This window comes from Bombus vancouverensis, chromosome 8 (genome assembly GCF_051014615.1).
Source record: "Bombus vancouverensis nearcticus chromosome 8, iyBomVanc1_principal, whole genome shotgun sequence".
NCBI classification, from domain to species: domain Eukaryota; kingdom Metazoa; phylum Arthropoda; class Insecta; order Hymenoptera; family Apidae; genus Bombus; species Bombus vancouverensis.
In genome coordinates, this window is record NC_134918.1 from 13933250 (window position 1) to 13959515 (window position 26266).

At 38.9% G+C, this 26266-nt stretch overlaps 4 protein-coding genes across 14 annotated transcripts in view; 2 read left to right on the plus strand and 2 right to left on the minus strand.

Annotated features, from left to right (window-relative positions):
* LOC117155869 (glutamate receptor ionotropic, kainate 2) overlaps positions 1–7920 on the minus strand; it is a 115169-nt gene extending 107249 nt beyond the window's left edge. For 5 of the 9 annotated variants that reach the window (XM_033332342.2, XM_033332339.2, XM_033332337.2 and 2 more), the window contains exons 1-2: positions 7653–7918; positions 693–888 (exon numbers count right to left, since the gene is read on the minus strand). In XM_033332342.2, the coding sequence (XP_033188233.1) occupies positions 693–777 (85 nt within the window). In that variant the 5' untranslated portion in view covers positions 778–888; positions 7653–7918. Of the gene's footprint in view, positions 1–692; positions 889–7652 lie in introns of all 9 variants that reach the window. The other 4 variants (XM_076620944.1, XM_033332334.2, XM_033332341.2 and 1 more) reach the window with 2 other exon arrangements.
* Positions 7921–16170: 8250 nt separating this feature from the next.
* Positions 16171–18524, plus strand: LOC143303072 (uncharacterized). The gene is made up of 2 exons (XM_076620951.1): positions 16171–17777; positions 18161–18524. Exons 1-2 carry the CDS (start codon positions 17724–17726, stop codon positions 18446–18448), a joined length of 342 nt encoding a protein of 113 aa, XP_076477066.1. The 5' UTR covers positions 16171–17723; the 3' UTR covers positions 18449–18524.
* Positions 18525–19562: 1038 nt separating this feature from the next.
* On the minus strand, positions 19563–23336 carry LOC117155890 (uncharacterized). Of its 2 annotated transcripts, none has more exons than XM_033332369.2 (4): positions 23235–23336; positions 21605–21887; positions 20686–21195; positions 19563–20226 (listed from the first exon to the last, which is right to left on the minus strand). In XM_033332369.2, the coding sequence occupies exons 1-4, from the start codon at positions 23244–23246 to the stop codon at positions 19961–19963; spliced, it is 1071 nt and encodes a 356-aa protein (XP_033188260.1). In that variant the 5' UTR covers positions 23247–23336; the 3' UTR covers positions 19563–19960. The 2 variants fall into 2 exon arrangements, with proteins under 2 accessions (XP_033188260.1, XP_076477062.1); XM_076620947.1 differs by lacking the exon at positions 23235–23336 and adding an exon at positions 22270–22433.
* Positions 23337–24836: 1500 nt separating this feature from the next.
* On the plus strand, positions 24837–25932 carry Apd-2 (apidermin 2). Of its 2 annotated transcripts, none has more exons than XM_033332372.2 (3): positions 24837–24990; positions 25140–25305; positions 25635–25932. In XM_033332372.2, the coding sequence occupies exons 1-3, from the start codon at positions 24979–24981 to the stop codon at positions 25688–25690; spliced, it is 234 nt and encodes a 77-aa protein (XP_033188263.1). In that variant the 5' UTR covers positions 24837–24978; the 3' UTR covers positions 25691–25932. The 2 variants fall into 2 exon arrangements, with proteins under 2 accessions (XP_033188263.1, XP_033188262.1); XM_033332371.2 differs by having other exon boundaries at positions 24838–24990; positions 25632–25932.
* Positions 25933–26266: the final 334 nt, after the last annotated feature.

Below are 26266 nucleotides of genomic sequence, written 5' to 3' on the forward strand. Positions count from 1 at the left end.
CTCCACTTTGTTGCCCTGTACTTTTCTGGGGATTACAGATGGCGTTCTTGCTTATTTTGCCCCTATCGACATGTTCCTTGATTGCTCTGTTGCATAACATAGCTATTTGCTTGACCACGTTTCGTTAGCTAATTTTATATCATAGAGAGTTCCATAAGCAGAGAACCTATTTCTGAGGCTTTTACTAACGCTAAACATCTTTTAAAAAATGCTACATTTAAAGCAATAATAAGCAACGTGGACTCGATTCTTAATTACTACAGTGGCAAATTATAACAAGGAATTTCCATTATAAATTTTGTAGCTATATAAAATAAATAATTATGAAATGTTATATTCTCCCAACTTTTAATTCATACTCTTAATTCGACATACGAGTTGGTACCGTACATAAAAGTACGTGTCATACGCGATGAACGTGTTAAAAAAAAGTATTGACGTAAAATTGAAATCAGAAATGACGGTACGTTCATATTTACCTCAAACTTTCCAGAAATTTTCCAAAGAAATAGAAAATAGAAGAACACAACTGAATTAAAAATAATACAAAGAACCGAACGGAATTATGAATTAAATTTATTTTCTCTGACTTTTGAAACAACGATGGTATTAGCACTAATTCAATGTTCGCGATTATCCTGTCGAAATTGTTAATTTAAACGAATAAAAAATCATGAATCAAATTGACTCACCAATCTTGACGACTGAGGGTAGCGCTGTGACGTTGAACAGCAGCTGAAGCACGAAGACGGTGGCTACCAGGCAGCCTAAATTCATAGCTCATCTCGAATGCTCACCGTTGCGGCCTCTCTTGTTGGCCCTTTACACGCACACCACCTCACCAATCACGTCCGAGAGCTGGCACACACGACGCTCCTGTGCATTTACCTGAAAGCAAGTTAACAAAGCTCGGATGAGCTTGCAGGTTCTCTGGTGCATTTCGCTGCTGCGACCACAACGCGACAATCGCCGGAGAAAACGCTTCGTACTGCGTACACCGTACACCCAGCGATGACGCTAATGTATAAACTTCGCGTGATAATAATACGAGTTCCCTTAAACTCGCTTTCAGCGAATAGTTCGTACTAAATCTTTCTTTGCTCCATATACCCTGTTGCTCTTTAAATTTATTAATTTATTCTTTCTTGGACTTTAAATATATTTTTTTATCGAGGGATTTTTTAGTGGAATTTCCATATAAGTTAGGAAATCATTTTTAAAACCATTCTGGATATTTAATGAAGGATATTTTAATAATGTTCCGCGTATTTTATAAAAAAAAAGAAGATTTCGGCTTTTCATAATTCCCTCTCCATATATCCCTCTTTAGTCTCTCGTTAGTGCAGCTAATTTTTCTTTATTTTTTGCACGAAACAATATTCGTTTCAAACAAATACGCCTTTTTCTACTAAATTGAAAATATTTCAAAGTAATTTGACATACAACAATATTACAAGAAAAGTGATATTTTTCGTGCACATTTAAGCTCTTCTGGGAACAGTACAATGTTAACAACTCTCTATGGAATATCTCCAGGATTTAAGATTCCGGATCTTTCGTTAAATTATTCACGCGTTTATGAAACAAGGGTAATTGTCAATCCTGCGATCGTAAATAATCACTACGACGCAAAATTGGCGGAGTAAGCATCGGCTCAATATGGCAGTCATATCGCTTTATGCTTTATTACAAGTCGACTTGGTAATTACCGTAAATTAATGTGAACAGATGTGCGAGCACGGTGGAACAGAATTACTGATTGTTGAATTATTCGAGCCCAATCGTTTATTCGATATTCCGGATAGATCGTAGCAAATTACATGGACCAGGAAAATCTTTGTCGACATAATAAGAACCGTTTTCATTCAGTTTTTAATCCTGTCCAATTAACGCTTTAAAGTACGTTTTTCATCTCCTCCACATAAATAGCTCATTCACATTTATTCCTTCAAGCAGTTTCAATTATATTTAATAAAGATGTTTAAAGTACTTAGCTCAAAGTACGAATTCATTCAGTAAAATATGTACGCGTTTCATTGACCCAACAGGATCATTAAATTCAGGGTTAAGATAGCGCTTCAAAATTTTTTACTTTTTCACGTACTGAACTGAACTCGTACACTTTTTCACCCGGGAGCTGATATTTCTTGGCCAATTGAAAACTTCGGATTACAAGTTATACATTAGAAAGTTCACATTGGTACCACAGCGACTGAAAACGTGCCAAATTTCTTTCAACAGCTACAGCTATATTTACGTAAATGCAGAATGAAAGAAGAGACTGCCCCGCCATGAAATACCGGTATATTTTCACTTTGCTCTGAATATGCTACAGTGACTTGTATTGCGTGCCTCAAACCAGACGCAATGTTTCTCATTGATCGTAGAACGAGAAGCCGCGCGGCGATTCTACGAGCATTGTCGCAAAATTTACATTTTGCACACGACACCCGGAGCACCCTCCAGGTCGGAATTTATTGTTGCAAACATTCTCATTCACGCTTACGTGTATTCCTGGCCTCAAGCGTAACGCCAGCCTTGTAAAATTGAAATTTATTCACCGAATTTCAGCATTTTTGAAATCATTTGCAGCGGGGCGCCACGCCACGCTTGGCAGAAATGAAACGCACGAGAATTGGTTAACGCGATATTTGAACTGGTTCGATGGTAATCAGTAGCTCTTTTTTCAATCGTTTCCAATCACTCGTTTTTGTATTATCCGTTGATTGATTTTATTCTTTCAGCATTTTTGTCGTTATTGAAATTTAAATTTCCTCCAAAAATTGTCGTTAGAAATGTTTTTGCGCCGACTTGTTTCATTATTTTTATCAATCCAGGAATATTACTGAGCATAAACAAACTTCGTTTGTTGTATCATCAAAGATATCGCTATTATACAAGGAAAGTCAGTAACAATAATTTACGATTTCTAATTTGTGATTATTAAAGCGTTGCTAATAATATTAATTAAATTATGCAAGAGCACCTAGTTCATTATCAACGCGGAATAATATTTTTCTATGAAACGTGGCAAAACGAGACAACAACGAGTAATCGGTAAAAGCAAAATGCAACAGTTGGCGATACACACCGAGTGCATCAATATCACCACGAATGTTAATGGACAAACGATATTTCGATATAAGTTTATCCACATTTTTCTGCAATTTCAATGTCACTTATCTAGCCGTAAAAAAGAAATGGACGATCGCTCTCTATTTTCGCGGCAACTCGATAAATGGTTAGTCCGTTGGCTACCGTGCGACTCGTAGATAGCAGGGTCGAAGAATTTGTCTTAGGGATTTCGTCCAATTTATTTCACTCTGTGTCTCGGCCATTGGCCACCGTGTAAACTCGACCTCGTGTTAGTCACAAATCCTCCTACGACAATCACCAAGTACTTGTTACCTGTTAAGAAGTAACAATTTCTTCCTGAACAAAGAATTGTCCGACTCTGAATAGATATAAGCCGTATCAAACGTACAGCGGCGCACGTCATTAAAAACGATATCTTTTCCTTATATCTTTTCTCTATCATTTTATTTTCCAAATCTCAAGCGTATAAATTGCGAATTCCAGATTCCAGCTACACAGCGGTTCAATCGATGCGAAAGTACCTCATTAAACGTTATTCGGTGTCTCGAAAATAAAGCCGTGAAATTGCGTCATTGTCTGGCCGCGTCTATCGATAGTTGGTCCGGCTGGTAGACTTTTTATTCGACTTTAATTCAATGTAACGATTGTTTCACGGGTTAGAAGGAATTCTAGGAAGTTGCGTGGCTTCTTACTGTCGCTTCAGAAGAAACAATGCAACGACTTTCGGCCGGCGATAACGCGACTTGGTGTATTCGAAGATTGTTTCAGACTCGTAGACTCGTTGGCGACTATCTTTGGGCTCGCTCCATTTTCGCGTTCGAGCTACGTTTTTACAATGCGAATTCGATGTCTACACCCACGATTTTTCTCCCCTGAATAATACTGGTTACATGTTAAACGGAAATAACATTTTCTCTGAAGAAAAATATGAGGTGGTCGAATTGAAGCGTGTGTTGTTTGAAAAATTATCGTGAGTCGCGGAGAGGCAAGTATTATCACGTTCTACAGTGATTTTTATGTCTTCCCCATGGTGTTTAAATCTCTCGTCTATTTGTGCTAACTGAGGAACGTAAGCACATTAGTTGATTCGACCGAGGTTATTTACACTGCCGACTATAGAATATTTTGGTAAAATATTTTAATAGAAATGGGAATTTAAACAAACACCAGACGAAGACAGTGAAATGGTAGAAGCGTAAATTTTGTGGTGAACCTTTGCAATTTCAACATCCCGGATTGTTTCGCTGGAAAATAAACGAGCGGCAATTAGGCAACCCGTAATTAGAACAGTTCAGCCGAGAAAGTTGCACGTTGCCGATAAATAACGTCTTCCTTTCTTCGAATGCTAACTGCGCTTTCAGGTGAAAATAATATGACCGTTAAACAAAAGGGGTCCGAATCTTATATTTCTTCGATTCAATTTCGTCGTGTCGCTTCATCCGGCCATAATTCGTATCCGCTATAAAAACGTTCTAATCGCATCGAGAAAGAGAAGAAAATAACCGATATGGAAGATAAGAAAAGTTTAGGAAAGAAAAGAAGAAGGACTGATCCATCCCACGCCACGCTTTGAATATCTTTTCTCTTCTTTCTTCTTTTATCTATCTGGACCCTTCTATCTCATCCCCTTGCTCAACACCTTTGTCAGCCACCCTTTCTTTTGTGATTTATGATTGCTCGAAGCATCTTGCCGAGATCATCTAGAAAGCCTCGGGATAAGGAGATAGAGGAAATGTTGGATCGACAGTTCTCTATCTTTCCTCTTCATCGAATAGAAACATGGTTATTTCTTTGGGGAAAAAATATACACTGTCTCACGAAAGTATTTGGATAGTTACTAGATAAAACATCTATGTCTATGTTGTATGTGTATTATAAAATATTTAGAAATTTCAGTAGCACTGTAGTAAGACACGACCATTGAGATTATATCGGTCAAACTTGAAACTAATTTGAAAATATACAGGGTGGTTGGTAACTGATGGTATAATACAAGCGGAAAAGGGGTGATTCTACGCGAAAAAAGAAGTCGAAAATATAAAGTATAATATAAAAATTTTTCGTTTGAGGCTTTGTTTTCGAGAAAATCGACTTTGAATTTTCGCTCGGTACGCGTGCGCTTTATCACGTCTCGTTATAACGGATCTCACTGTAGATCGTTGTCTCGATGGAAAAATTAACAAAAAGATGAAAAAAAATTTTTTATTCTATATTTTCGACTTTTTTCCCCGTAGAATCGCCCCCTTTCCGCTTGTACCACCAGTTACCAACCACCCTGTATATACAGAAATTACAAGACATACAATTATAGTTTATTTTTTAAATGAAAAATTGCCGATCTTCAATCGGAGATGAATAAAGAAAAATTCTCATTATAAAATGCAACGTTACGCGAAGCAATTGTGAAGCAAGATATACACGCATCAAAGGCCCAGGAATTTTGCAATATTTCGCATGACGATCGACGGGAACTGATTTTCGCTTATGCGGGCGATTCCACAAAAGGTTCGACAGTAGATGGTTACGTCAGCTCTTACAATAGCTTCATCGATTGCGAGCATTGTCCTTTTTTTATCGATCGTGTTATCTAGTCACGTGCCATTGAAAGATTCGTGAAATTAGGCAGCGAGTCGTACGAAATAAGCGGGTAAAATATTTAAATACGTCGCCTGACTGAATATCAAATCCGGTCTGTGCTCGACGGTCAAAATTTATATTTGCTGGTTGTTGGTCTCTTCAGTCCTGTCCCTCTCTCTCTCTCTCTCTCTCTCTCTCTATCTATCTTTTTTTTTATTTCGGCGGAGTGCACCTCTGCCGTCATAAATCTAGAACTCGTGGAAAATTACGAGGCTAATATTTCGAGTCTAGTTTTATCATTATTCTGTCTCAACGTTACTTCGATTTCGTGACTTGGAATAAAAATATAGTTTAATAAATTCGGACAAGAAAAGGCTGACAACGTTTCGCCGCGTCGCGAAATTTAATAAAGAAACCCGCTATGTTCCCTTCGTGTTTTCTTGTAACCTTCGTTTAAAAATTTGACGTCGCACTGATTACGGGGAAGCGCGATTCCTGGATCGAATTTAATTCGACTGGCAGCTCTACGGACTGTCGGCAGCTGGTAGAGTACGTTTCCGTTTTGATCCACGTAAAAAAAAAGGAAACAGAAAGAAAGATGATCAACAGGCTAACGAATAGCGAAGACTATGCGAATAAAATATCTTTTGTATCTAAAATTACTTTTTCATAAATTTCTAAATCACTTCATTTAAAAAAATTAAAAACTCTTTTATTGGTCTTTAAAAAGCATCTCAATGAAACGTGTAACTAATTATCAAGCAATCAGCAACTACGAGTACCTAATACAAATGGCGAAAATTCCAAACGTAATAAATGTAGCAATGAATCAACAGCGCTGGCTGCTTCAAATAAATTACATGGAGTAAACTACGTACGGGTTGCTTGGCAGGCGTCATTTGTACCGGTTCGCCAGGCATAATTTATTCGCGAATTACGCGTCAATGCATCTGCCGTGCAGGAAAGCGCGACGAATAGTCAATTGTAAAATTGTTATTGGTGGTCCAAGTCTAAAATACGTCCTGCTACCGTAATTTACCTCGGCCCATACCCTTCGTCGCGACCCTCTCGCCGGGTATAAGCGGTCGAACGACATTAAAGCTCGTGCCATTGTTCCGACGTGTATTCACTCCGAACTTCAACCACGACCGATGTCAGTTGGCACAGGGTTGGCTGGGATAACCGACCAACCTATCACGCGTCAAAATAAACCTTGTTTCGCCGAACGCGCGGCAAGTCACGTGGAAAAAATATCGCGGACGAATACAGACAGCGTGAAAAAATACGGTGTCAGGATAGTTCACGTCATGCGAGCCACGGTTCTCCGATATTTACCGACGAACAAATCAAGTGTGGACACGTTCGTTTTACCAAGAAATTGGGCCAGATATGTTACGAGATTCTGCGTGTTACGCTCTGTTTCTCGTTCGTGCATTTCGAGGGATTCGCATTTCGATGATTATTAATGTGTATGTACCTCTTACCATGTAATATTGAATCACACGTGTTTGGAAGAAAAATTCAGTTCTGAATTTCAATTTTCAGGTCGAGGAGTGTTAAATATAAATTGCACGAATATTCCGACGTTGGAAATAAGAATATCTAACACTCATATATGCAGGTTACTACTAAAAGGAGCATGGAGATCGAAACGAATTTAAGTGTGAGAAACAGGTTAGATATTATTGGCTTCGTCTTATTTAAGAACTCGAATGGAGGCACTCTATTGGATGTTCGAAGATATTCTGACCCGGATATTCAATACCGCGAATAGCAATACCGCGTAAATAATTCAATATTCGACTGTTATATTTAATTGGTCGATTCTGTCGCCATATTTAATTTCGGTTTCTAACGGTCACTCAAGATCGACACTGACACTATGTGCTTTTTAGTTTTCACAAGTTTGCGTTTATTCAAATAGTTACACAGTTTTAAACGATCTAAAACGTAGTAGGGAACAGGTTAAATGTACTCACGAAGCTTTATTGCGTGTGTCAAGTGTTGCCAAGCTGCTGCGTAGACCGAGGGACGCGGTGTCGTGGGAAATCGATGGATTTACCGATGGACACGTGACGATCGGTGGAGGATTTTCGAAAAGGTGGACGCAGAAGGGCATGCGTGGTCGGTTTCGTTCCCGCGGCACGCGTAAACATAACCTCTATGGCGGTCGAATTTTCATCGCGACGACATAAACACAAACACCCTATCGAGGCAGCGGCCGGCGCGCGACTGCCACTGGTCCTTCGGCCGTCGACTCACGAAACTACCCGAAATCAACCGATCCGCGTTACGAGCCAGCCACGTGCTCCTGCCTCTGTTACACATGCGCCTTCCCACGTGCTCCGTCTGTCCTGTAAGGATACCGCTAAAGTACTAGTCAGACGCAACATTTTCTGTCTTCCTTTAATGGACTTTTAATTAAAATTGGTGAAATTCAAAGCATTTAACGCTGTTTAACTATTGTGTTTTGAAACAGTCGCCTAACCACGAAAAACTATGTTTCAATTTACAATTGTATAGATTATTAAAGATAAATTAGATTTTTTACATTTTTGAAAGTATAAACTGTACAAATTCGAAATATTTAGAACAAAAACTGATATACAAGTAATATAAGTTATATAAAGTTATATAAGTAAAAAACTGATAATATATATGAATATAAAGATAAATGCAGAAAATGAATAATATTTATCGAAAAATGTTATCGTTACTAATATCACTAAGACAGCTACTCGTATGTATATTTACTTATATCTGCAGTTTTTAACAAAGCTAACGCTTCCTCTGGGAACTGTCCATTACTTTCTCATTTTAGATCCTTAAGCTACTTATTACGAGATCTGAAGACACCAAGATCAGATCCTCCATACATTCCTTCCTTGAACATTTTCTTGTATCATACTGCTATTTTATTTTATAATATTTTGTAGTTTTGTTTGTTGAAATATGTGACAAACAATTAATGTTTATGAAACAATTGCTACTCTACTACAATACTCTATACAATACTACAATACTAGAATACTCTACTACAATAGCTGATTTTTTTTGTCTGTTTCTCCATTGTAGTTCTCCACAGAGCGTTCGTGAGTTCGACCGTTCGATTTTAAAATTAAGTTATACAGAAAGTTACAAAATGTAACATTAGATTTTTACAAAAACCAAAGGACTGAATGTGTAGTATAAAACGGACGCGAAATTTTGACCTAACGTTACCAAAACACATAGTTTTACTTAGAAAATCAAAATACATGTACTAGAAAATTGGCTATTAGGTATTAACTGAGTCTGTTCGTTCATCTAGTCAATTTTTTTCAAAATTGTCTTTTGCAAAGTCTAAGTATGGATCTTCCTATACAACATTCGTGACACATAAAGTAATTCATTGTAAATAACATCACTTACTAGAAGAAGAAATATCGATCGTTAAATGGTATTCTTGAAAATGCTAGAAATTGCTCATTTTCGTTTACATATTACCCTACTTAAACAATTTTCATAAGTAAATAGCAACCTAAGTAAGGATTTAAGAACTTAAAAATACCGAGAATTATGTAATAAGAAATGACAATTTTCAATAAATATTTCAATTTAAATGTTTGAAATCTTAAATAAAATAACGATTTTCGATGAATTTTTAAATTTAAATATCTGGAATTAAAACAATATAATGCTTTTATATGAATTTCTAAATTTTAATATTTAAAATTAGGACGATATTACGTTATTTATTAAATATTTCAATATAAATATTTGAAGTTTTTCGAACGGTATAAATATGGTTTCTTTATTAGAAACAAAGACAGAAATGAGTTCTGATTTATTTTTCCTCTATTTAGAATTTCATTTTATTATTTTATTTTTAAAATATTAATAATTAAATACGCGATGATATTCTATGAATATTAGATCAAAGTGTCATACAGCTTGCACACCATGTAGAGAATTATTGATTTTAACTGTAGAACAAAGTTAACAACTTCTCTTTCTTACTTCCTGGTTCCGCCACAACTTGGCCACAGGAAACGGTAACGACTTTTCAAGTAACGTTAAAGTAAAATTCATTTTTCGGAGTGGCGAGCGGTATTCGACAGTAAGCAGAAATGAAATTGGCATGACTTACAACTTTTACCATTGGGTACCGTTATACAAACTCCTTTCTATTTTTTTACACCGTAAATTTAAATTGACTTTTTGCTCTGCTGCATATAATTCGGCTTGTTAAATATTTAACGAAATTCAGAGTCTGGCATCTGTAAATAATCTTATCTCTGACTAAATGAAAATTTCATAATAATTTCCCATTATTTACGCTAAAGATTTATAAGGCGAAAGTGGTTGCAGAAGTTTATGAGAGTTTTAAAGAAACCTAGCAGTCGCTCAGATTAATTAGGACCAGACAAACAGAATTTTATATCCGTCTTTAAAACTTTCTACTCCTCCTCCGCAAAGTTGATGCAATTCGAATCTCAGAACTCCTTGCATTAATGTATGTGCCCGTTATGCTGATCGACAAGGCTCCACGAAATCGATCAACGTCTCCACTGACACCACAGTGGAATGCATCAATTTGATGTATGTTCATGCCCTACGTCATAATAAAATGAAAGTAAAATTAAAAACACAAACTTCCTATGAGACGCTCGGTACATCCTCACTACACGCATCGGCATGACCTTTTTTGAAAGTGAACGCTACAAATCGATTTGAAATCGCCATACCACACGATCTGTTGGGACGTGCTGATGACATATCCCCACATGTTCGGTTTTGTCGATGGGATATGGAATTTTAGACGAGAAAATTAGTTTGTATTATCGATACAAAATGGTCGTGCTTATAAATGGAAAAATTATCGCACGCCGATCTTCTTTTTTTAAGATCAAAGGGAAGGTTAAAAAAGAGACGGCTCAGGGACGTCAAGATTTTACGAGAAAATACACGCGAGAAGCTTATACGAAAGTCTATTAGTTATTACCTTTTTTTACCATCCATCTCTCTGAACACATACAGGAATAAGGAACACGTGTCGTAAACCAAAAGCAGATTTCAGCAACTTGCATGTCTTCGTACGACTTATGTATAAAACTTCTGATTACCTGTAATAAATATTTGAATATTTGCCTCTATCTTATAACAACTTTAACTCCACTACTATTAGCAATTTAAAGAAGATACCAATATTTTATAAAAACAAAATGCAAACTGGACCAGAAGTGACGAATGACTTTCACATTTAAAAGTCTAATTAGAAGAGAAGCGTAAAAGGAAGCTAATTAGAAGAATAGAAATATTTAAATTATTAAAGACGTTTATGACAATTATTCGAAAGTTTTATAGGGAAGAGAATTACGTACCGTTTTGAACATATTCGATGACTCAGGCAGCGATCGTTAGAGGTGAGATTTTCAGGATGTCGCCAAAGTTCTCCGTGGGGTAACTGCACCCCTAACTTTGCCTGGTTGTGTAACACCGACGGTGTGCAAACAGGGCAAGCACTGGACGCAACAGGTCGCATGACATTTATATTTCCGTGTAGATCAGGACTACGGTTTAGCCGGGACACAAACCCGTTGATAAAACGTAGGAATCGTGCTTTCGAACTGTTAGCTACAATCCCAAGTGAACGAGATAGTTGCTTGTATATCCGGAGGATGGCGACGCGCTCGAACTCGGCAAATGCTTCCTCTGCGACTTTCACCGATTCTTTTACGGCCACATCGGCATATGGAATTCCATTTTTTCTTGTTTATCTATACGACCTATAGAAACGCGCTACGGAATTTCATAGCGTTAAAAAATGCTTTCCATACACTTAAATATTGTTCTACATGTTGAATTGTTCTACATCCTCAACGATCACTTCCGGTTCTGTAGCTGTATGTCGCTATAAAATTCTATATGAATATCAATATTTTGTTTTTTTATGGTGCAAGTTTATTACAATTTCGTTACTTTAAAAATTGTTTCTTTTCAAATCAAGCAAGTATACCTAGTAGAGTCGGATAATTTTAAAACGAGATCGAAGATTCTAAAACGGAGGTCGACCAACAGGAAGAAACTGAAGTATGAAAGTAAGATGACGAGAAGATGACATTGCGGTAGGAGAGTTGTTGGCATGAGACACGGTTATCTCACTGCTTCAAAGCGAAAGCAAACTGCAGGCTTATTTAAAGCGGTGACTTCCGTATCCGACTTCCGTTCTTGCCCGGATTCCGTAGAATATCCGCAGGAAATTCCTGGTGCTTTCCGGCTACAATCCTGAAAGAATTTCATCACCACTAAAGAATACATTTTCTAGAAACAGATATTAGAAAGTGAACGTTTATTCTCAGAAATTTATCGCTTCCTTTATCGACGTTCCAGCGTTTCTTTCGTGCGATTAATTAACCAGCCGACTGGTTTTACGCATTGTAATATGACAAATTCGCTGAGAGGTTTGCACTGTAGCTGATCAACACGACGAAGTACAATTCTGTGTTATATGTGTAATAGAAAGCACTGCAAGCCGGGCATAATGGGGAACAAATTGCCATCGCGTACAACATATCGTGTTATGAGACGAATATACCATAATATGGCCGATATAATTTATAACCGGCTTCAGGACGAAACCGTTCGTCCATTAAATACCATTTCCACGATCGACGCGCTAACACGATGACCGTTCTTCAGCTCGCAATGGCTAAACAGATGCGACCCACGAAACGGAATTACTAATTACCGGCCCGCAATTACGCGTAATTGCCCGGGCTCGATGGGAGGGAGTCAGCTTTTAATAATGGTTATATTCATAAAACGCATACTACGCAACGTATATAACACAGCGTGGAAGTTTTGGAAACGGATCAGAGAAACTCTGAACGTTTTGCTATAGGTACGTTGCGTTAATCGTGTTAGAATAATATTTACGCAGTTCGAAATAATAATCTGTCGAAACTTTTGAATCAATTGATACGTTGCGTACATGCATTAATACGTTTCATTCGCACGTATTTCAATCTTTCAATGAATTTTTCCAAATTCCCTCTTTTTAAACTATCCATTTCCGGTCCTTTTTCAAACGCGTCATCGTATCGTTAGTTGCGTTGATAGTAACAAGCTGAAGCCGACGCCCCTGAAAATATCGATCAATCGAGCAAACAGACGCGCGAATTATTTGTTCATATCTCTTTTGCACTATGTTCGCACTAAAATTTTCCTATTGTTTTATTTAATTCGCATATCCTTTGAAGTATCTTGGTCTTCTGAAAACGCCCGCATTCTCACACTTGTTCTCGTATATTGTAGAAGTCAGACGGTTCTTCTCGGGCAAATACTGATCACTCGATCTGGATTTTCTCTCCACTGCTTTTACTGTAAATTAAAAAATATTACTATCATCACATATACATCGAACCAAAATATGATTCCTCCGTCTATTGATAGGAAATCAATCAATCAGTCGGTACTGATAGGAAAAGCGATCTTGCAAAACGATAACGGTAACGAAAAATCCTTTAATGAAACCAATGCTCCTGAAAAACCGTCTGTTTTAAGTGAAACCGAATTTATTTATTTATTTATTTATTTAACGGACGTAGGCCGTTTGCTGTCGGATATTACATGAATTAAACTACAAAAGAGTACGTACCATTTTTAAGTTACGATTTATACAAACTCATATAAGTTAAGTGAAATGCAAGGCAAATTACAATCGCGCAAAATATTGGTAAACATACGCATTAGGATGTGATATCGTGATTACTCTCACAGTTTGATAGTGTTTACCGTAGAAGATAGGGAACATTTATGATAGTTAAAAAAATACGAAATTATGGAAATTCGAAATGATTTTCTCTCGTTTCTTTGCATAGAAATATGAATTATTTTGTGGATATTTATGGGAAATTCAAAGAAATTTAGACAAAAATACAAAATATGTAAATTACTTATAGTATATCATTTCAATATATATGTATTATTTAATAAATTAAACAAATCTTTGCTTACGAAACTAAATAATACTAAATAATACAATACGTTCTTTGTTGAGAGTTTCATAAAAATAAATTTATAATTTATCGTAATTTATCAAGATTTGCGTAGGCTTTATTGGTCAGGGCGCTAATAAAGGCGGTGATCGGCGGAGCGGGGAGGCATCGGTGCTGGTTAATTTGGCTTGGTGCCCTTGATTAAACGTCTGTCCCTTATCGGGATTCGAGTACACCGTCCGCCTATAACCCTTCCGGTATGCTGGCTGAAAATTTATCGGCCGGACGGTGGCAAGGGTGTCGCCCTGGTATTGTTTTTCCGTTATCTTCAGTATGGTTTAGATTACTCGTGCTTCCGTAGTCGGTGCTCGCGACGAGGTTGCCGACCGGAACAATCATGGGCGGCAACGATGTCTGCCGTGTGCCAAACGATAAGCCGCCAGTTAAGCTCGACACAAAAGCGCTCGCTAGTGTGTAATAGCAAGGTACTCTGCCCTTGGAAATATTATACTGACGGGAAAGGAACTAATCGATCAACTTCGAGGTCGATTTATTTGAAAATGATTCCTCAAGCAGTAAAGAATTTCGATATAACTTGAGATTTAAAAAATTATACAAGATCGAGATATGGAATAGTAAGAATCAAAGATACCTCCTGTTTCGTTTCTTTTTAATTGAACTATTGCAGACTTTGATCGATCGATTCTTCGACGAGGAAGGAAGTGATATAAAATCAGAAGTTAACGTTTATTTAATGGAGGTGGGATTCGACGGTTGCCATGCTATTTGAAAGTCAAATTAAACGAGTAAAGAAAGGGTAGAGACGATCGTAACGAGAATGAATGGGAAACCGATGGTTGGAATCGCTGAAGATCGATAAGAAGTGCTGAAAACGACGCTGAGGACTCGTAAAACGAAGAAAGGGAAGAATGCTATATAGCAGATAGGATCTGTCATACTTTCACTCGCACGAGATTCGATTTGTCTCGTTCATCTACCATTCATTACTCGAGTAACGAACATTTTCTCGTACTGAAAGTTTACATTAATTCGTCCCGATTTAAAAAAAAACTCGTCGATTTAAAAAAAAACTCGTCGATTTAAAGGACTCGACGACACCGAAACGAAGAAAGTTCAATTAACGAGATAGATCGCGTCCCGCATGTTGCAACACGTCGTACGGCGTACGAAAATCTGGTTAAACGCATGTACACCCCATTTCTGCTGACATCCTCTCACGAACTTCTGTTGTTATCAGATTCCGACCGTAAAGTCGACGCGTTATCCGCGATACTGGCAGAGTCACGAACTTCCCATGAATCTGTGTTTCTGACTGGCCCGGCCGCGTTACGTATCGCTACCACGTCGAAAGCTTCTGTTTTCCGATCGAGACATCGAAATATCACGCAACGACTGAGTTTCTTCCTCGAAAGTAACTACTTTTGACAAATTTCGCTCGTTCTCAGACTCTAGCTGTATTTCTACGAGCTAACAAACACACGTCACGCATACCTGATATCTGTCTTCTTTTATCATTTCCTTTCTTCCCTGTCTTTCGTCTTCTGTTCGTTTTAAAGGCAATCTTTTCCAAGACAACGACGACATTCCATGCAATCTACCGTAACGACCTTTGATGTCGAATCTCCCTGTGGCCAATGAAGATAATGTTCGTGTCTGCCGTCCGTGACCCGAGTCGATAGTATCTCATGATAACGAGAGAAAAGAATTCGTTAACGAGCCGTACGAGCACGAGTCAAAGGGTGGGTGGAGTTTCGCGTGCGTGGTCGGCCAAGGTGTCAATGTTAATTGCGTCGAAGAACTTTCACGTCTTGAACAATTCCGAGCTGTCCCGTCGTTACGTCCATTCGTTTCAGGTATTCGACAGCATCGACGTTGATCATTTTCAACAAGTTCTCTAGGATATGAGCGCGGCGGTGCTGTCAGCTGCGAAGAATAGTTCAGCTTCCCTTTTCGCGGAGAACAATGATATTTAAAGGCATTTCTCGTAGCCAATTCGACAGCGATTTATTATCTAACCGCGAGAGAGAGACTTACAAATTCAGCGCATTCACCGCGGCCCACCTTGTCAGGCGAAAATCACGTTTCTCCTTCAAATTCACCTCAGAAATTCGCATCCATCAAAGTCTTCCTTTCCGCTTCCAAATTTATTCTGCTCGTCCATTTCGAAAACTTCGTCCATTAATATCGCTTGTTGTCCCGTTAAATATCAAACCTGGAATTTTAATTGTTCATATGGTGACGGGACTGAATCCGACTGAGATATCGAAGTGTACCACGAAAACTATGAAAATGTGTTATTATTCGCAAGCCGGTTAATTTCAGCGTGCGATAAAATTGTCATTTTGGCCATGATATCATTTTCGAGAATTCTAACACGTACATTGTCGTAGATAGCGCATTAGCGCAAAGTGAATTCAACCTCCCTCGGAGCGCGTTACGCCATTACGAGAATTACCAACGCGACTGCATTGCCTCTCTCTGTTTTTCTCCGTGTTACCGTAAAATTGCTCCGTTTATTGGGATTCATTGTTGTCCTCGTTCGGCGGCGCGCTCTGCCGTATTTACACGAGCTGCAACACACCAATCGGACGAAGAACGGGATGAGTGTCGGCTGCCAGTGTCAAATTAATTTCCGTCGTGCAGCATCATTGTCGCCCCCCTCGGCCCGATAAACGTTTTCGAGAAACGTTACCGTTTCAATCTCGCGTCATAGTCGGCGTTTTACCGAATAATAGCTTCTCAATAAGCTGAAAATATTGTCGAGCTCTTTGTTCGCGATCATAATTAAAGCTTCAATTTCTTTTGTAAATAGTAACTCATTATCGATGAATGCGAAACACGCTCCGTGCGTGATTTATATGTGAAAGAAGAGAAGGACGCAAGTTCCGCGCAAAATACTCCGCTGCAAAGAGTCTCTTTTGTTACGTTTTCAGCGGCGTTTCATTAAACGACGCCATTCTGCTAGGGATGTTTATGTCGTTCGTTGAATCAGGTATTGTTCACTTAACTGGCACGATCCTAGGTGTAACATTCATTTAATGGGCACGATGGGGGTAAAATTGCAGCGAATCATGATTTCGTCGGGTTCCATAGAATTTCAGCCCGGGGCCAGGATAATCGGATTCTCGTTGGGAGTGCTTTCATGCGATTCATTAGAGCGCCATTTATATTTCTCGATGGTGAGAAACGAATCAATCGGGCAAAGTATGTTTAATGGCAGCCGACCTCGCACGATCTTCTGTCAAATACCAGTTCCAACGATTGAATTTTCTACATAACATCCAAACGAGAAGCTTAATCGAGGGGAAAAGAATGGTAGACGAATTACGTTATATCGTGCACTTAAAACGACAAAGACGAAACGATGTCGCGTAGAGATTTTTTGTCGCAACTGTACCTGACAGCGTGCTCTAACCTTTCTGTAAAAAGTTGTTGTTCCACGATAAAACGATACGCCAGTTAACATTGTTTACGGCTCGTTCGATTCCATAAAATCAATAGACCAGCATGACGCGTCGATTAAAAAATATTCCAACATCGCGACCATTTTACCGCGATTCGACGAGCCTATCATTTTTATTCGTTCGATTGAATTACGGTCGGTTGCTTATTCTCGAAAAGTACGAACGCGTGTCTTTTCTCATCGACAATCTTAAATGTTACGAAAGCACACTGTCAGCACGTGACAATATCCACTCGTAAAGTCGTTCTTTATCTTCCTCTTATTCAGAGTTTCTCGTAATCTTACGGAAGTTTCATTTCAGGAATATTCAGCTGTTCAACAATCGTGTTGTTCAACTATAATCAAATTATACTTGTTTCTATTTATTTCAATAAATTAATAAAAATCGCGAGAATAATGCATCGTGCTCATCGCGTTATCGTTATCCACGTACAAAGATAAAAGTTATGCATTTACGCGAAAATATTTACGAGTTAATTAAATATATAAATGGAACCTTTGAGAATAGCAGCTCAAGACGTTTCAATTCACTCGCTGTCGCGTTGGTCGCTTAATAAAATCAGAAGTATTTCTCCGCAGTATTCGCCATGAACGGAAGAAAATTTACTTTTTCATGTTTATTGCTTGTCGTTTTACTGCAGGTATGTAAAGCTCGCATTTCCAAGTTGCCTGAATCGCAATGCATGCCGCTTGCTTTTAGAGAGAAAGAGAGAAAAAAAAATAACGATTTTGACGCCCGAGAATGAAGCATCAAAGGTTTAAGCTGAAATAAACGAGGCATAATGTTCATACAAGAAACGCTGAACGTATCGTGAACGCACGAGAAACTTTGCAATTTAAACGAGTTAACTTGTTTTTAATTTACGTCACTCCAATGTCCATGACACGATTCTCAGCGATAAAATATATAATTCATCTTCGATCGTTACTCATGCGTCTCTTAACGGCGATATGGAAAAGGAAACAGCAACAAAATGTCAATATTAAACGAAAAATAATTAAAGTACTCGTATTTATTTTTCAGATGACCGAATCTGTTACTGAAAATGTTTCAATCAACAATATTCTATCGGTATTCAAGGACGTAATTTTACCGCAATTACGGTCAACATCCAGTAAAATCGCGGAGCAGTTAAACACTCGACGGATGCACGAACCAAAAACTACTACAATGTCACCACCAATTTTTATGCAATCCAACACTCCTTTGACAGCTAGTAACTCGGTAAATAATATTAATTACATATCAGATGGTATAAATATGAATAAAATAAATATAAATAGTTCTCTGAATTGTCTACACTTGAAATAAACTATGTAAAACACGGTGATGATTTAAATGCAAGTTGTTAATAATTAGGTATATGGAATATTAATAAGTTCACGAACAGTAAAGAATACATATTATAACTTTTTAAAATTCTATCTATTAACATATTTAATGATGAGTTAGAATTGAATTCAGGAGGGAAATAGTTTTCGAATGATTACTTTCATCTTGTGGACGCGAAGAAATATAAAATGATCGAGAAGAGTTTGAAACGTAGAACAGATACGCGAACGTTTGCAATCTAACATACAGCAAAAGTTTATAGTGACTTGTTTCCACAAAGTTCGTTTGCCTAGTGAAAGCCGCCTGGTAATAATTGAGTTTCAAGCTTAATCGTACAGTTTAGGTTCGGCTTGTTTGCCATGATTTAACCCAAACTACAGGTTGCGCCATACGCCAGATCGCTCCAATCGCAAGTCGACTAACTAGATAAACATGATAAATATAACTTCGTTAAATCGCTGCGCTGTTGTTTGTAACAATACAGAAATTCATCGACGTCGTAATTATAGGATAACATGCTTAGGATAACACGAAATAGATTGTGCCAAAGCTCGAAAGTACGTCGTGCGTGCGACGATTCGTGAAACTATCTGCAATTACTATACGATACTACTATACTTGTATACTGTAAGTATACAAAAACGTCTCATATTTGTGCGTTGTGCAAAATATGTTAAAATTTAATTAGACTCTTAGAGAGACGCGATTATATCGGTGAAGTTGGGAACAAACCTGAAGATGAAAATAGAAGTTACGAGATATCTATTCCAAACGTACACTCCGCAGAGATTATAAAAATACTTATATAAAAGTTTCATGTATAGAGATTTTTGGATTTATTCCAAATTTTACTAACAAAGCCGTAATTGTGTCTCATTTCAATGTTAATAAGGTTCCAAGAGGTTTTCCATATATATCAATCAATTCGACAAAACTGGTTTATAAACAATTCAACAAAACTGGTAGAAATTGCAATTGCAGTTTAAAGTTGCATCAACGTGTCCCCGTTTCTATTACGTTATCGAGTATCGTTGCGAAAAGAACAAGTTAGCGGGGTGGAAAACAGTCAGGAAGGAAAACAGATAGAACCGGCTCCTTACTTATGCACGGTTTTATTAAATACAAAAATCGAGGTACTCAAACAGATATAGAGTAGTGGTAGCTATTGTATTCAATGATTGTACACAGGCAAATAACGCAGCGGCCATCAATGCCAACCGCTTGCAGCGTTGGTCCCAGTGGTTGTCCTTGCACAACTTTTCCCTTCCTTGTCTCGTGTCGGCGCGATCGCCAACGCAATGTCAACGAATGCGCTTGTCTAGCCACGTTAGCTCGTGTAAAACCCACCTTAGAAAGGCCTGATTCGCCAATCAACTGCCTCTATGGCCACATGGCATCGACCGGTTTCTCACAAGCGATTCGATTTTTCTTTTACAGGAACAACAAGCGACGAGTAAAGAAACGGACGTACAAGGGAATAAGCAGTTTGATCTACAAATGGTAGAGAGGAACCTTAAGCAGCAACGGGGATGCGCTACCGGTAGAGACGGACCCCGAGGGACCGGAAACTATCGCGGGCGGTGCTGTTCCTGTTGATACGACAACGTTACTTAAGGGAGTCTCGCCGAGTGCGATCGTACCTAGAGGTGAAATCAAATTAATTCTCGCTGATGCGAAGGCCGTCGAACTTCCGGAAGTACTCGTCACCGTGCTCGAGCTCGATGCTGAACCCTCGATCCTTGTTGGCTCTGTAGTATCTGCAAATAAATTTCGTTACACTGGAATAGAGCATATGTAAATAGTATCGATGTCACACGGTCCCAGTAACATAATTACTGTTGATCTTCTAGGTTCTAGACGAGGTTGATTTAGTGGGTTGTTTACAGCTCGAAGCTTTAATCAATTCGAAGGCAGATTCCTATCATAAAACGATCTCTAGCAGCTAGTATCTTTCTCATGAGGAACAGGATAGATGATAAAATTCGTTCAACATAACGCGCCCCCTAAATATTATTCTCTATCGTATGAAATGTCTAATATCGTTTTATCGATCTTTTACTCCTTCCTTTTCAACAAATATCTTTTGTCCTTATAGATAAATATATGTATCAGTTACTATATATAATATATGTATCAAGACTGGGAATTTTCTCTTTTTAATTGTTACGTACATATTTAAATTTTTAATTTAAATTTAAATTAAAGATAAATCTTACCTGACGCTAAACCAGATACATCACTGGTTTGTTCAGCACTTATGTTACTTGAAACCGACACATTGGCGACCGCACTGGAAGACACGCTGGCAGATTTAGCGGTTGCCGAAGCAGCAACACTAGCAGCAGTCACTGCTTCAGGTGTGGAAGCTTCAACGCCAGCCGGTACCGGTATCGGTGGAACGGTTGGACCAGCGATGATTATAGGCCCGGTGGAGGGACCTATTACGGCGTTCGCTGACGCTATGCCTATTGTTTCTCTAATTGCCGTGGCCGTGACGTTCGTCGATGCTTTCGTGGTCGATGATTCTTCTGCGCTTTCGATTGCAACAACCGCCTTCGCTGACGCTGCAACGGCGCCTTTCTTTGTTTCTGCTTCGGCTGACGCTGCGTTATTGGTGTCTGCGATAGCGACGGAATTGTCGGATGGCGCTACTAGCGTCACCGCGCCAGCCGAAGCTCCTTTAACGAGGACTGTATCTTCTGGCACAGCTGAGGCAATGGTTGGTTCTAAAAAGAAAACAAAAGAAAACGAAAAGAAATACAAAATAATAACTTTAGCAACTTTTCATAACGATAGCAACTTTTATCTACTTTTCTCGTAATCGTCCAGTACGTTCTCCTGAATACGTTCAAATTTATGGATGTACTAAATTTGTAATTCGCTGAAGGAACGTGGTACAGATAAATTCTTGGCTTTATGTATCTCGTAAAATGTTCACGTTAATAGTAGAAGCCGGTACTGTTTGTTCGTGTAAGTTGAATAGTTTTAAATATAGGCTTCGGTTGATGGCGCCATAAATATTCAGATTGAATTCAAAATCCTTCGAAACAACCCCGGCTCTTTCGTTGCCTTTCTAAACTTTCTAAACCCCGAAGAACAATCGTGCGTTATATTTTATCCCAAATGATAAATTACTTAGCGTCGTTGGAGGAGGAGAGCTGGTTACGGCAGCTCCTGGAGACACGATGGTCACTGGTCCGGAAGACGATCCCTCGACGACAGTTTTTGTTACGGGACCAGCAACTATGGTTTGAGCTTTCTTGGTCGGTTCCGCGGGTAACAGGCTCACCGCAGGTGCGACTCCATAAACTGGTGCAACGAGCAATGGTCCCGCCGATTGTCCGACGCCCACTATTTCATGATAAGGCCAGCTGCTTGCGCTAACGGACGTTAAGAAAATCGATGCCACAAACCGTAACTGAAAACGGATAAGGCGTGATTTATTAAGACGAGCGTCAGAAACTATCACGTGGGTCGCGGCGACACAATAGTTGAAATGCTTTCTTGTAATCTTACTCGTAAATATCTCTCCCAGGTATTAAACTCAAACCTAAAAACACCTTCGCATCAACTCCAGAGAATATTACGATAATCAAGCGTATACCCTTCTGTATTACTCAACACCATGGAGAGAGAGAGAGTCTATCATTCGATTTAACGAATCAGGATTTGAACTTTGACCTTTGCCGAGCTCGATTCTGTCGAGTATACGTACTTAGGTCCTAAATGTACGGTTTCTCTCCAAGTCTAACGCTCGAACGTCAGCTATTCACAAACACGTTGAGAAATTTTGAAATTACCATTCGAATCTGCGTTATCTCGTGCCAAATGGAAGCTATGTTTTGTTAACGAATGTCAGCTATTTCTTCACGAGGATTTAACAAACGTCGATTGTAATAAGGATAACTAGATTGATCATAGTTTAAACATGATCTGCTGCCGTGAGTCGTGTTAACGAGACGGCTGATTCGAGAACAATATCCGACACGCATATATACGATCCAGTGGCCACGGATAGAATCACATACGCATCGCGAATTTGCATAACTCGGTTTTCCGGCAGACGTGCCGCGCATGAACACGTCATCGCTGCACCCATCGTTGCATCTACGTGGACAACATTAGGCCAAATTTTTTTAACGCCGCGAACGCTTCCTCAGAGAAAGAATTCGCTCCCTTGATCATAGGTATTAAGTAACGATCGAAACTGATCGACGAATCGATGATTGGACTTGCGATGAAACTAGGATTGGATAGAATTCGTAACGATGAGAAAATTTTGAAAAATATTGCGTCGATACCGATTAGACTCTAGGGAATCGTAATGATAAAAAAAGTTTAAAAATCGATCTTTCATAGCAGAGATTTCAATTAGAAGAATAAATTGATACGCGTTATTATATTCCCGTACTTTAACGCGACGAAATTTCACCGTCATAACTGTCAGACCATTATCACTGTAACGCGACAATTATGCGACGTATTTAAACGGAATCAATGGATTACCCATCTTAATCAAAGTTATAGAACGCGGCCATACGTTTCAATTATCCGACTGTCAGCTAACACTGCGGCGCTCTATATATCAATGAAACATTGGTCAGAGACGGCGAGCCGTTCATATTTCACTGACGACACGAAAGTGCATTACGAGCTAACAGATTAAAGTTTTCTCATCAGGAACTGCTGCACGGATTCCCCCTATTTTCGTAACAATTTCTTCTTCGACTTGCTCGATGAGCTACGATAAAGTTTCTCAGCTTACCAGCAACTTCATGGCTCGGTCCGTTCGACAAATCCGTTTTTCTTTTCTCTTATTATCTCTGTATCCCGCGGAATTTTCCCGCCAGTATACCGTTGTCTACTGAACCATTTCGAACCGGCTTGAACCGTTATATAGTCCATTACGTATAACCTCCGATGATGAGTAAGGAAAAATGGTCACCGCGCCCTGTTTCCCTCGTAAAGATACAGACTCTTTGGAATTCCGTGCGCAGAAAAGCAGAACAAAGACGCTGGCCTGCACGGTCTGTGCCCGTAGTGCACAATTGTTATGACTTGTTGCAGACCAGTTCCCTGCCGACTACCACTTTCCACTATTAAGATGCGAATCGGATTTTGGAATGTTTTGCAATTTGCTTGCTTGGTGAGAAGTAAAAGTTGCTCCTTTGTACTTTGATTCTTCTCTTGCGCGAGACGGTGAGCTTTGATTACGATGCAGCTACGTTTATTGAAGCGAAGCTGTAGTTAGCGTCCGTTTAAATGAACACTTGTCGATTGAATCCACTTATCTAAACGCGAACTGCTATTATGCGAGGAATTATAGGCAGTGGAGAGAATGAGTGGACTTCTATTATAGAGTCTGCAATTATACAAAGTGTTTGTTCCACCGATGGGATCAGATAAGTGGAATTCTACGGTGTACAGTGTACTTTTATCATTAGACAATGAAGACAGAATAAACAAATGCATTACCCATTACACAGAAAGCAAAGATTTAGATGTCTACGAACGTTGAAGATTTTCCTAGGATGAAGGAATCCTTTCCAGGAATTCTTAACTCTATATTTATCTTCTATCCAAGTAGTATCTCAGTAAAAAAAATCAAGAACACGATGTGATGATTTACATCTTAGATGCAGATGTATTCTCATCCGGCACCTTGGAAGATGAAAGCTCACGAGAGCAGTCCTTGCAATCTGTTTCGCAAACGGATAATAAAATTATATTATCGCGTAGCGCGCGCACGTGGAATAAATAGCGTTCGGGGAGGAAAAATAGAGGCCACGTGAAAAAATGGAATTGGTGGCGCGTGGATACGGTCAATTGCTTTTGTATGTTGTAACATTTGACTAGACTTTCAAGGCAGCATTTCCTGCTTTCCTATATCGGCGATCGAACATTTTAGTCCATTGACCGCCGCGTATTCAAGGCCGTCTCACGCAAAATCGAAAGTCAGTTTCGCAACATCTCGCGCGGATTGCATCTTATAATCGAACCCTAAATTCAACCGCAGCTGATCTATCTTTCTCCCTCTTTCGACCGAAACCTTGGGGTCGATCGTTAGACGTAACGAGGCGAGTATATGAACAACTAAAAGAAACATGTTGAATAAAAAAAGAAAAAAAGATCTATACGTAGCTGCTGTAAAATATGCAAATATATCCGTGGCCCCGTTCTCGGCGCGAAACTTCTGCAACATTCGCGCGCCGTTGCGTGCGCAACCCGCGCCATCGAGATTTCTGATGCAACATTGGCGCTGTACGAGTTCATCGTTTTAGATCGCTGTCTTGATTTACGGATTCAAGTCCCCGACCACGCCCGCTCGCGACAAGCCGCGATAGCCTGGCCACTATGAAACCGACTGACACGCGTTCGTACGGGGTGGATGACGTACGCGGCGTAGATATAGGTTGGAAAATAAGAGTATAAAAGACAAAGTCGAAGCTAGGATTTTCATCAGTCGCTTGCTATTTCGAGTTCGAAAGAAGCTCAAGAAACCCAACAAAATGAAATCCCTGGTAAGATTGATTTGCAAACACGGTTGTAAATACCAACTGTAATCGTTTGTAATCGTTGATAATCACGATGGTTCGCGATATTAATGATCTTTATTGAGTGTCATGTATAAGTATAACATGGTAACAAGAGGATTTTATTGTATTTGAAGTTGATCCTTTTCGCCATCGTTGCCGTCGTTGCGGCCTTCCCTGAACCAGAACGAGAACGCCGTGGAATCCTTGCGGCTCCAGCTCTCGCAGCCCCAGCATGGGTTGCTGCTCCCAAAATCGCTGCTGCCCCCGTTGCCATCGCTGCTCCTAAACTCCTTGCGGCTCGTAAGTATCTTCGATTTTTATCAATTAAGAAAAATATGAATATCGTGTACAATAGACAATACGATAGATTCGTGTAATAGAGGAAAATGCACAACTGATTATTTCTTGCTATGGAGAAATCGATATCCAGGGTTTTTTAGGGAAATAACATTTTGATAGATTTTATTACATTTTTTTTATTCATATACCGTCGATACATTTTGATTTATGCATTCATTCGAAAATACGTTTTCATGGAAGTTTGGTTACTCCATAGTGTTGCCATGAATAATTACAATGTTGCACGAAACAGTACAAATTAAATGTAAATTTTCTGCTCTTTTCAGCAGCAGTTGTAGCTGCTCCCGCCCTAGCTGCCCCAGCGTGGGGATTGAAAGGATGGTAAATCACTATTTAATATCCCGGCGTAACTGGACCTGAAGTATTACAGTGAACATCGACGATGGGAATTTTTTCTCATCGTGAAAAATTCGAATTTGGCGATTGGTCACACCCGACACCCCTTTTCGGCCGCAACTCCGATCGATCCCCTATAATCGGCATCATAGAAAATTATACATTTCCCCCTTCCCATTGTAATTTAAATTTTTCTATCAGATAATAAACTTATTTTAAAAACCACAAAAATACCTGCCTGCGTTATTTTTCTTCGAAAACATTAAGCCCTCTAATTTGTGAGGCTAGTAAAATACGACAAATGGAAAGGAACATAATCGAACTACATCGGCGGTATAATCGTTCGTACATAATTCAATTGAAATGTGTATTATCCAGAAAATTCCCAACGATTCAAAATGTCTGGCATTATTCGGTCTTTCGATTTATATATTAATTATCGTAGTTATATATGCTGCGCGTTAATAACGTATTCACCGTTTAAACACTCAAATGGTATGATTAATCAGTTAATTATAAATGTATGACATTAATGCAACAGTTGGTGCTGTCGCATTGCTAAAGA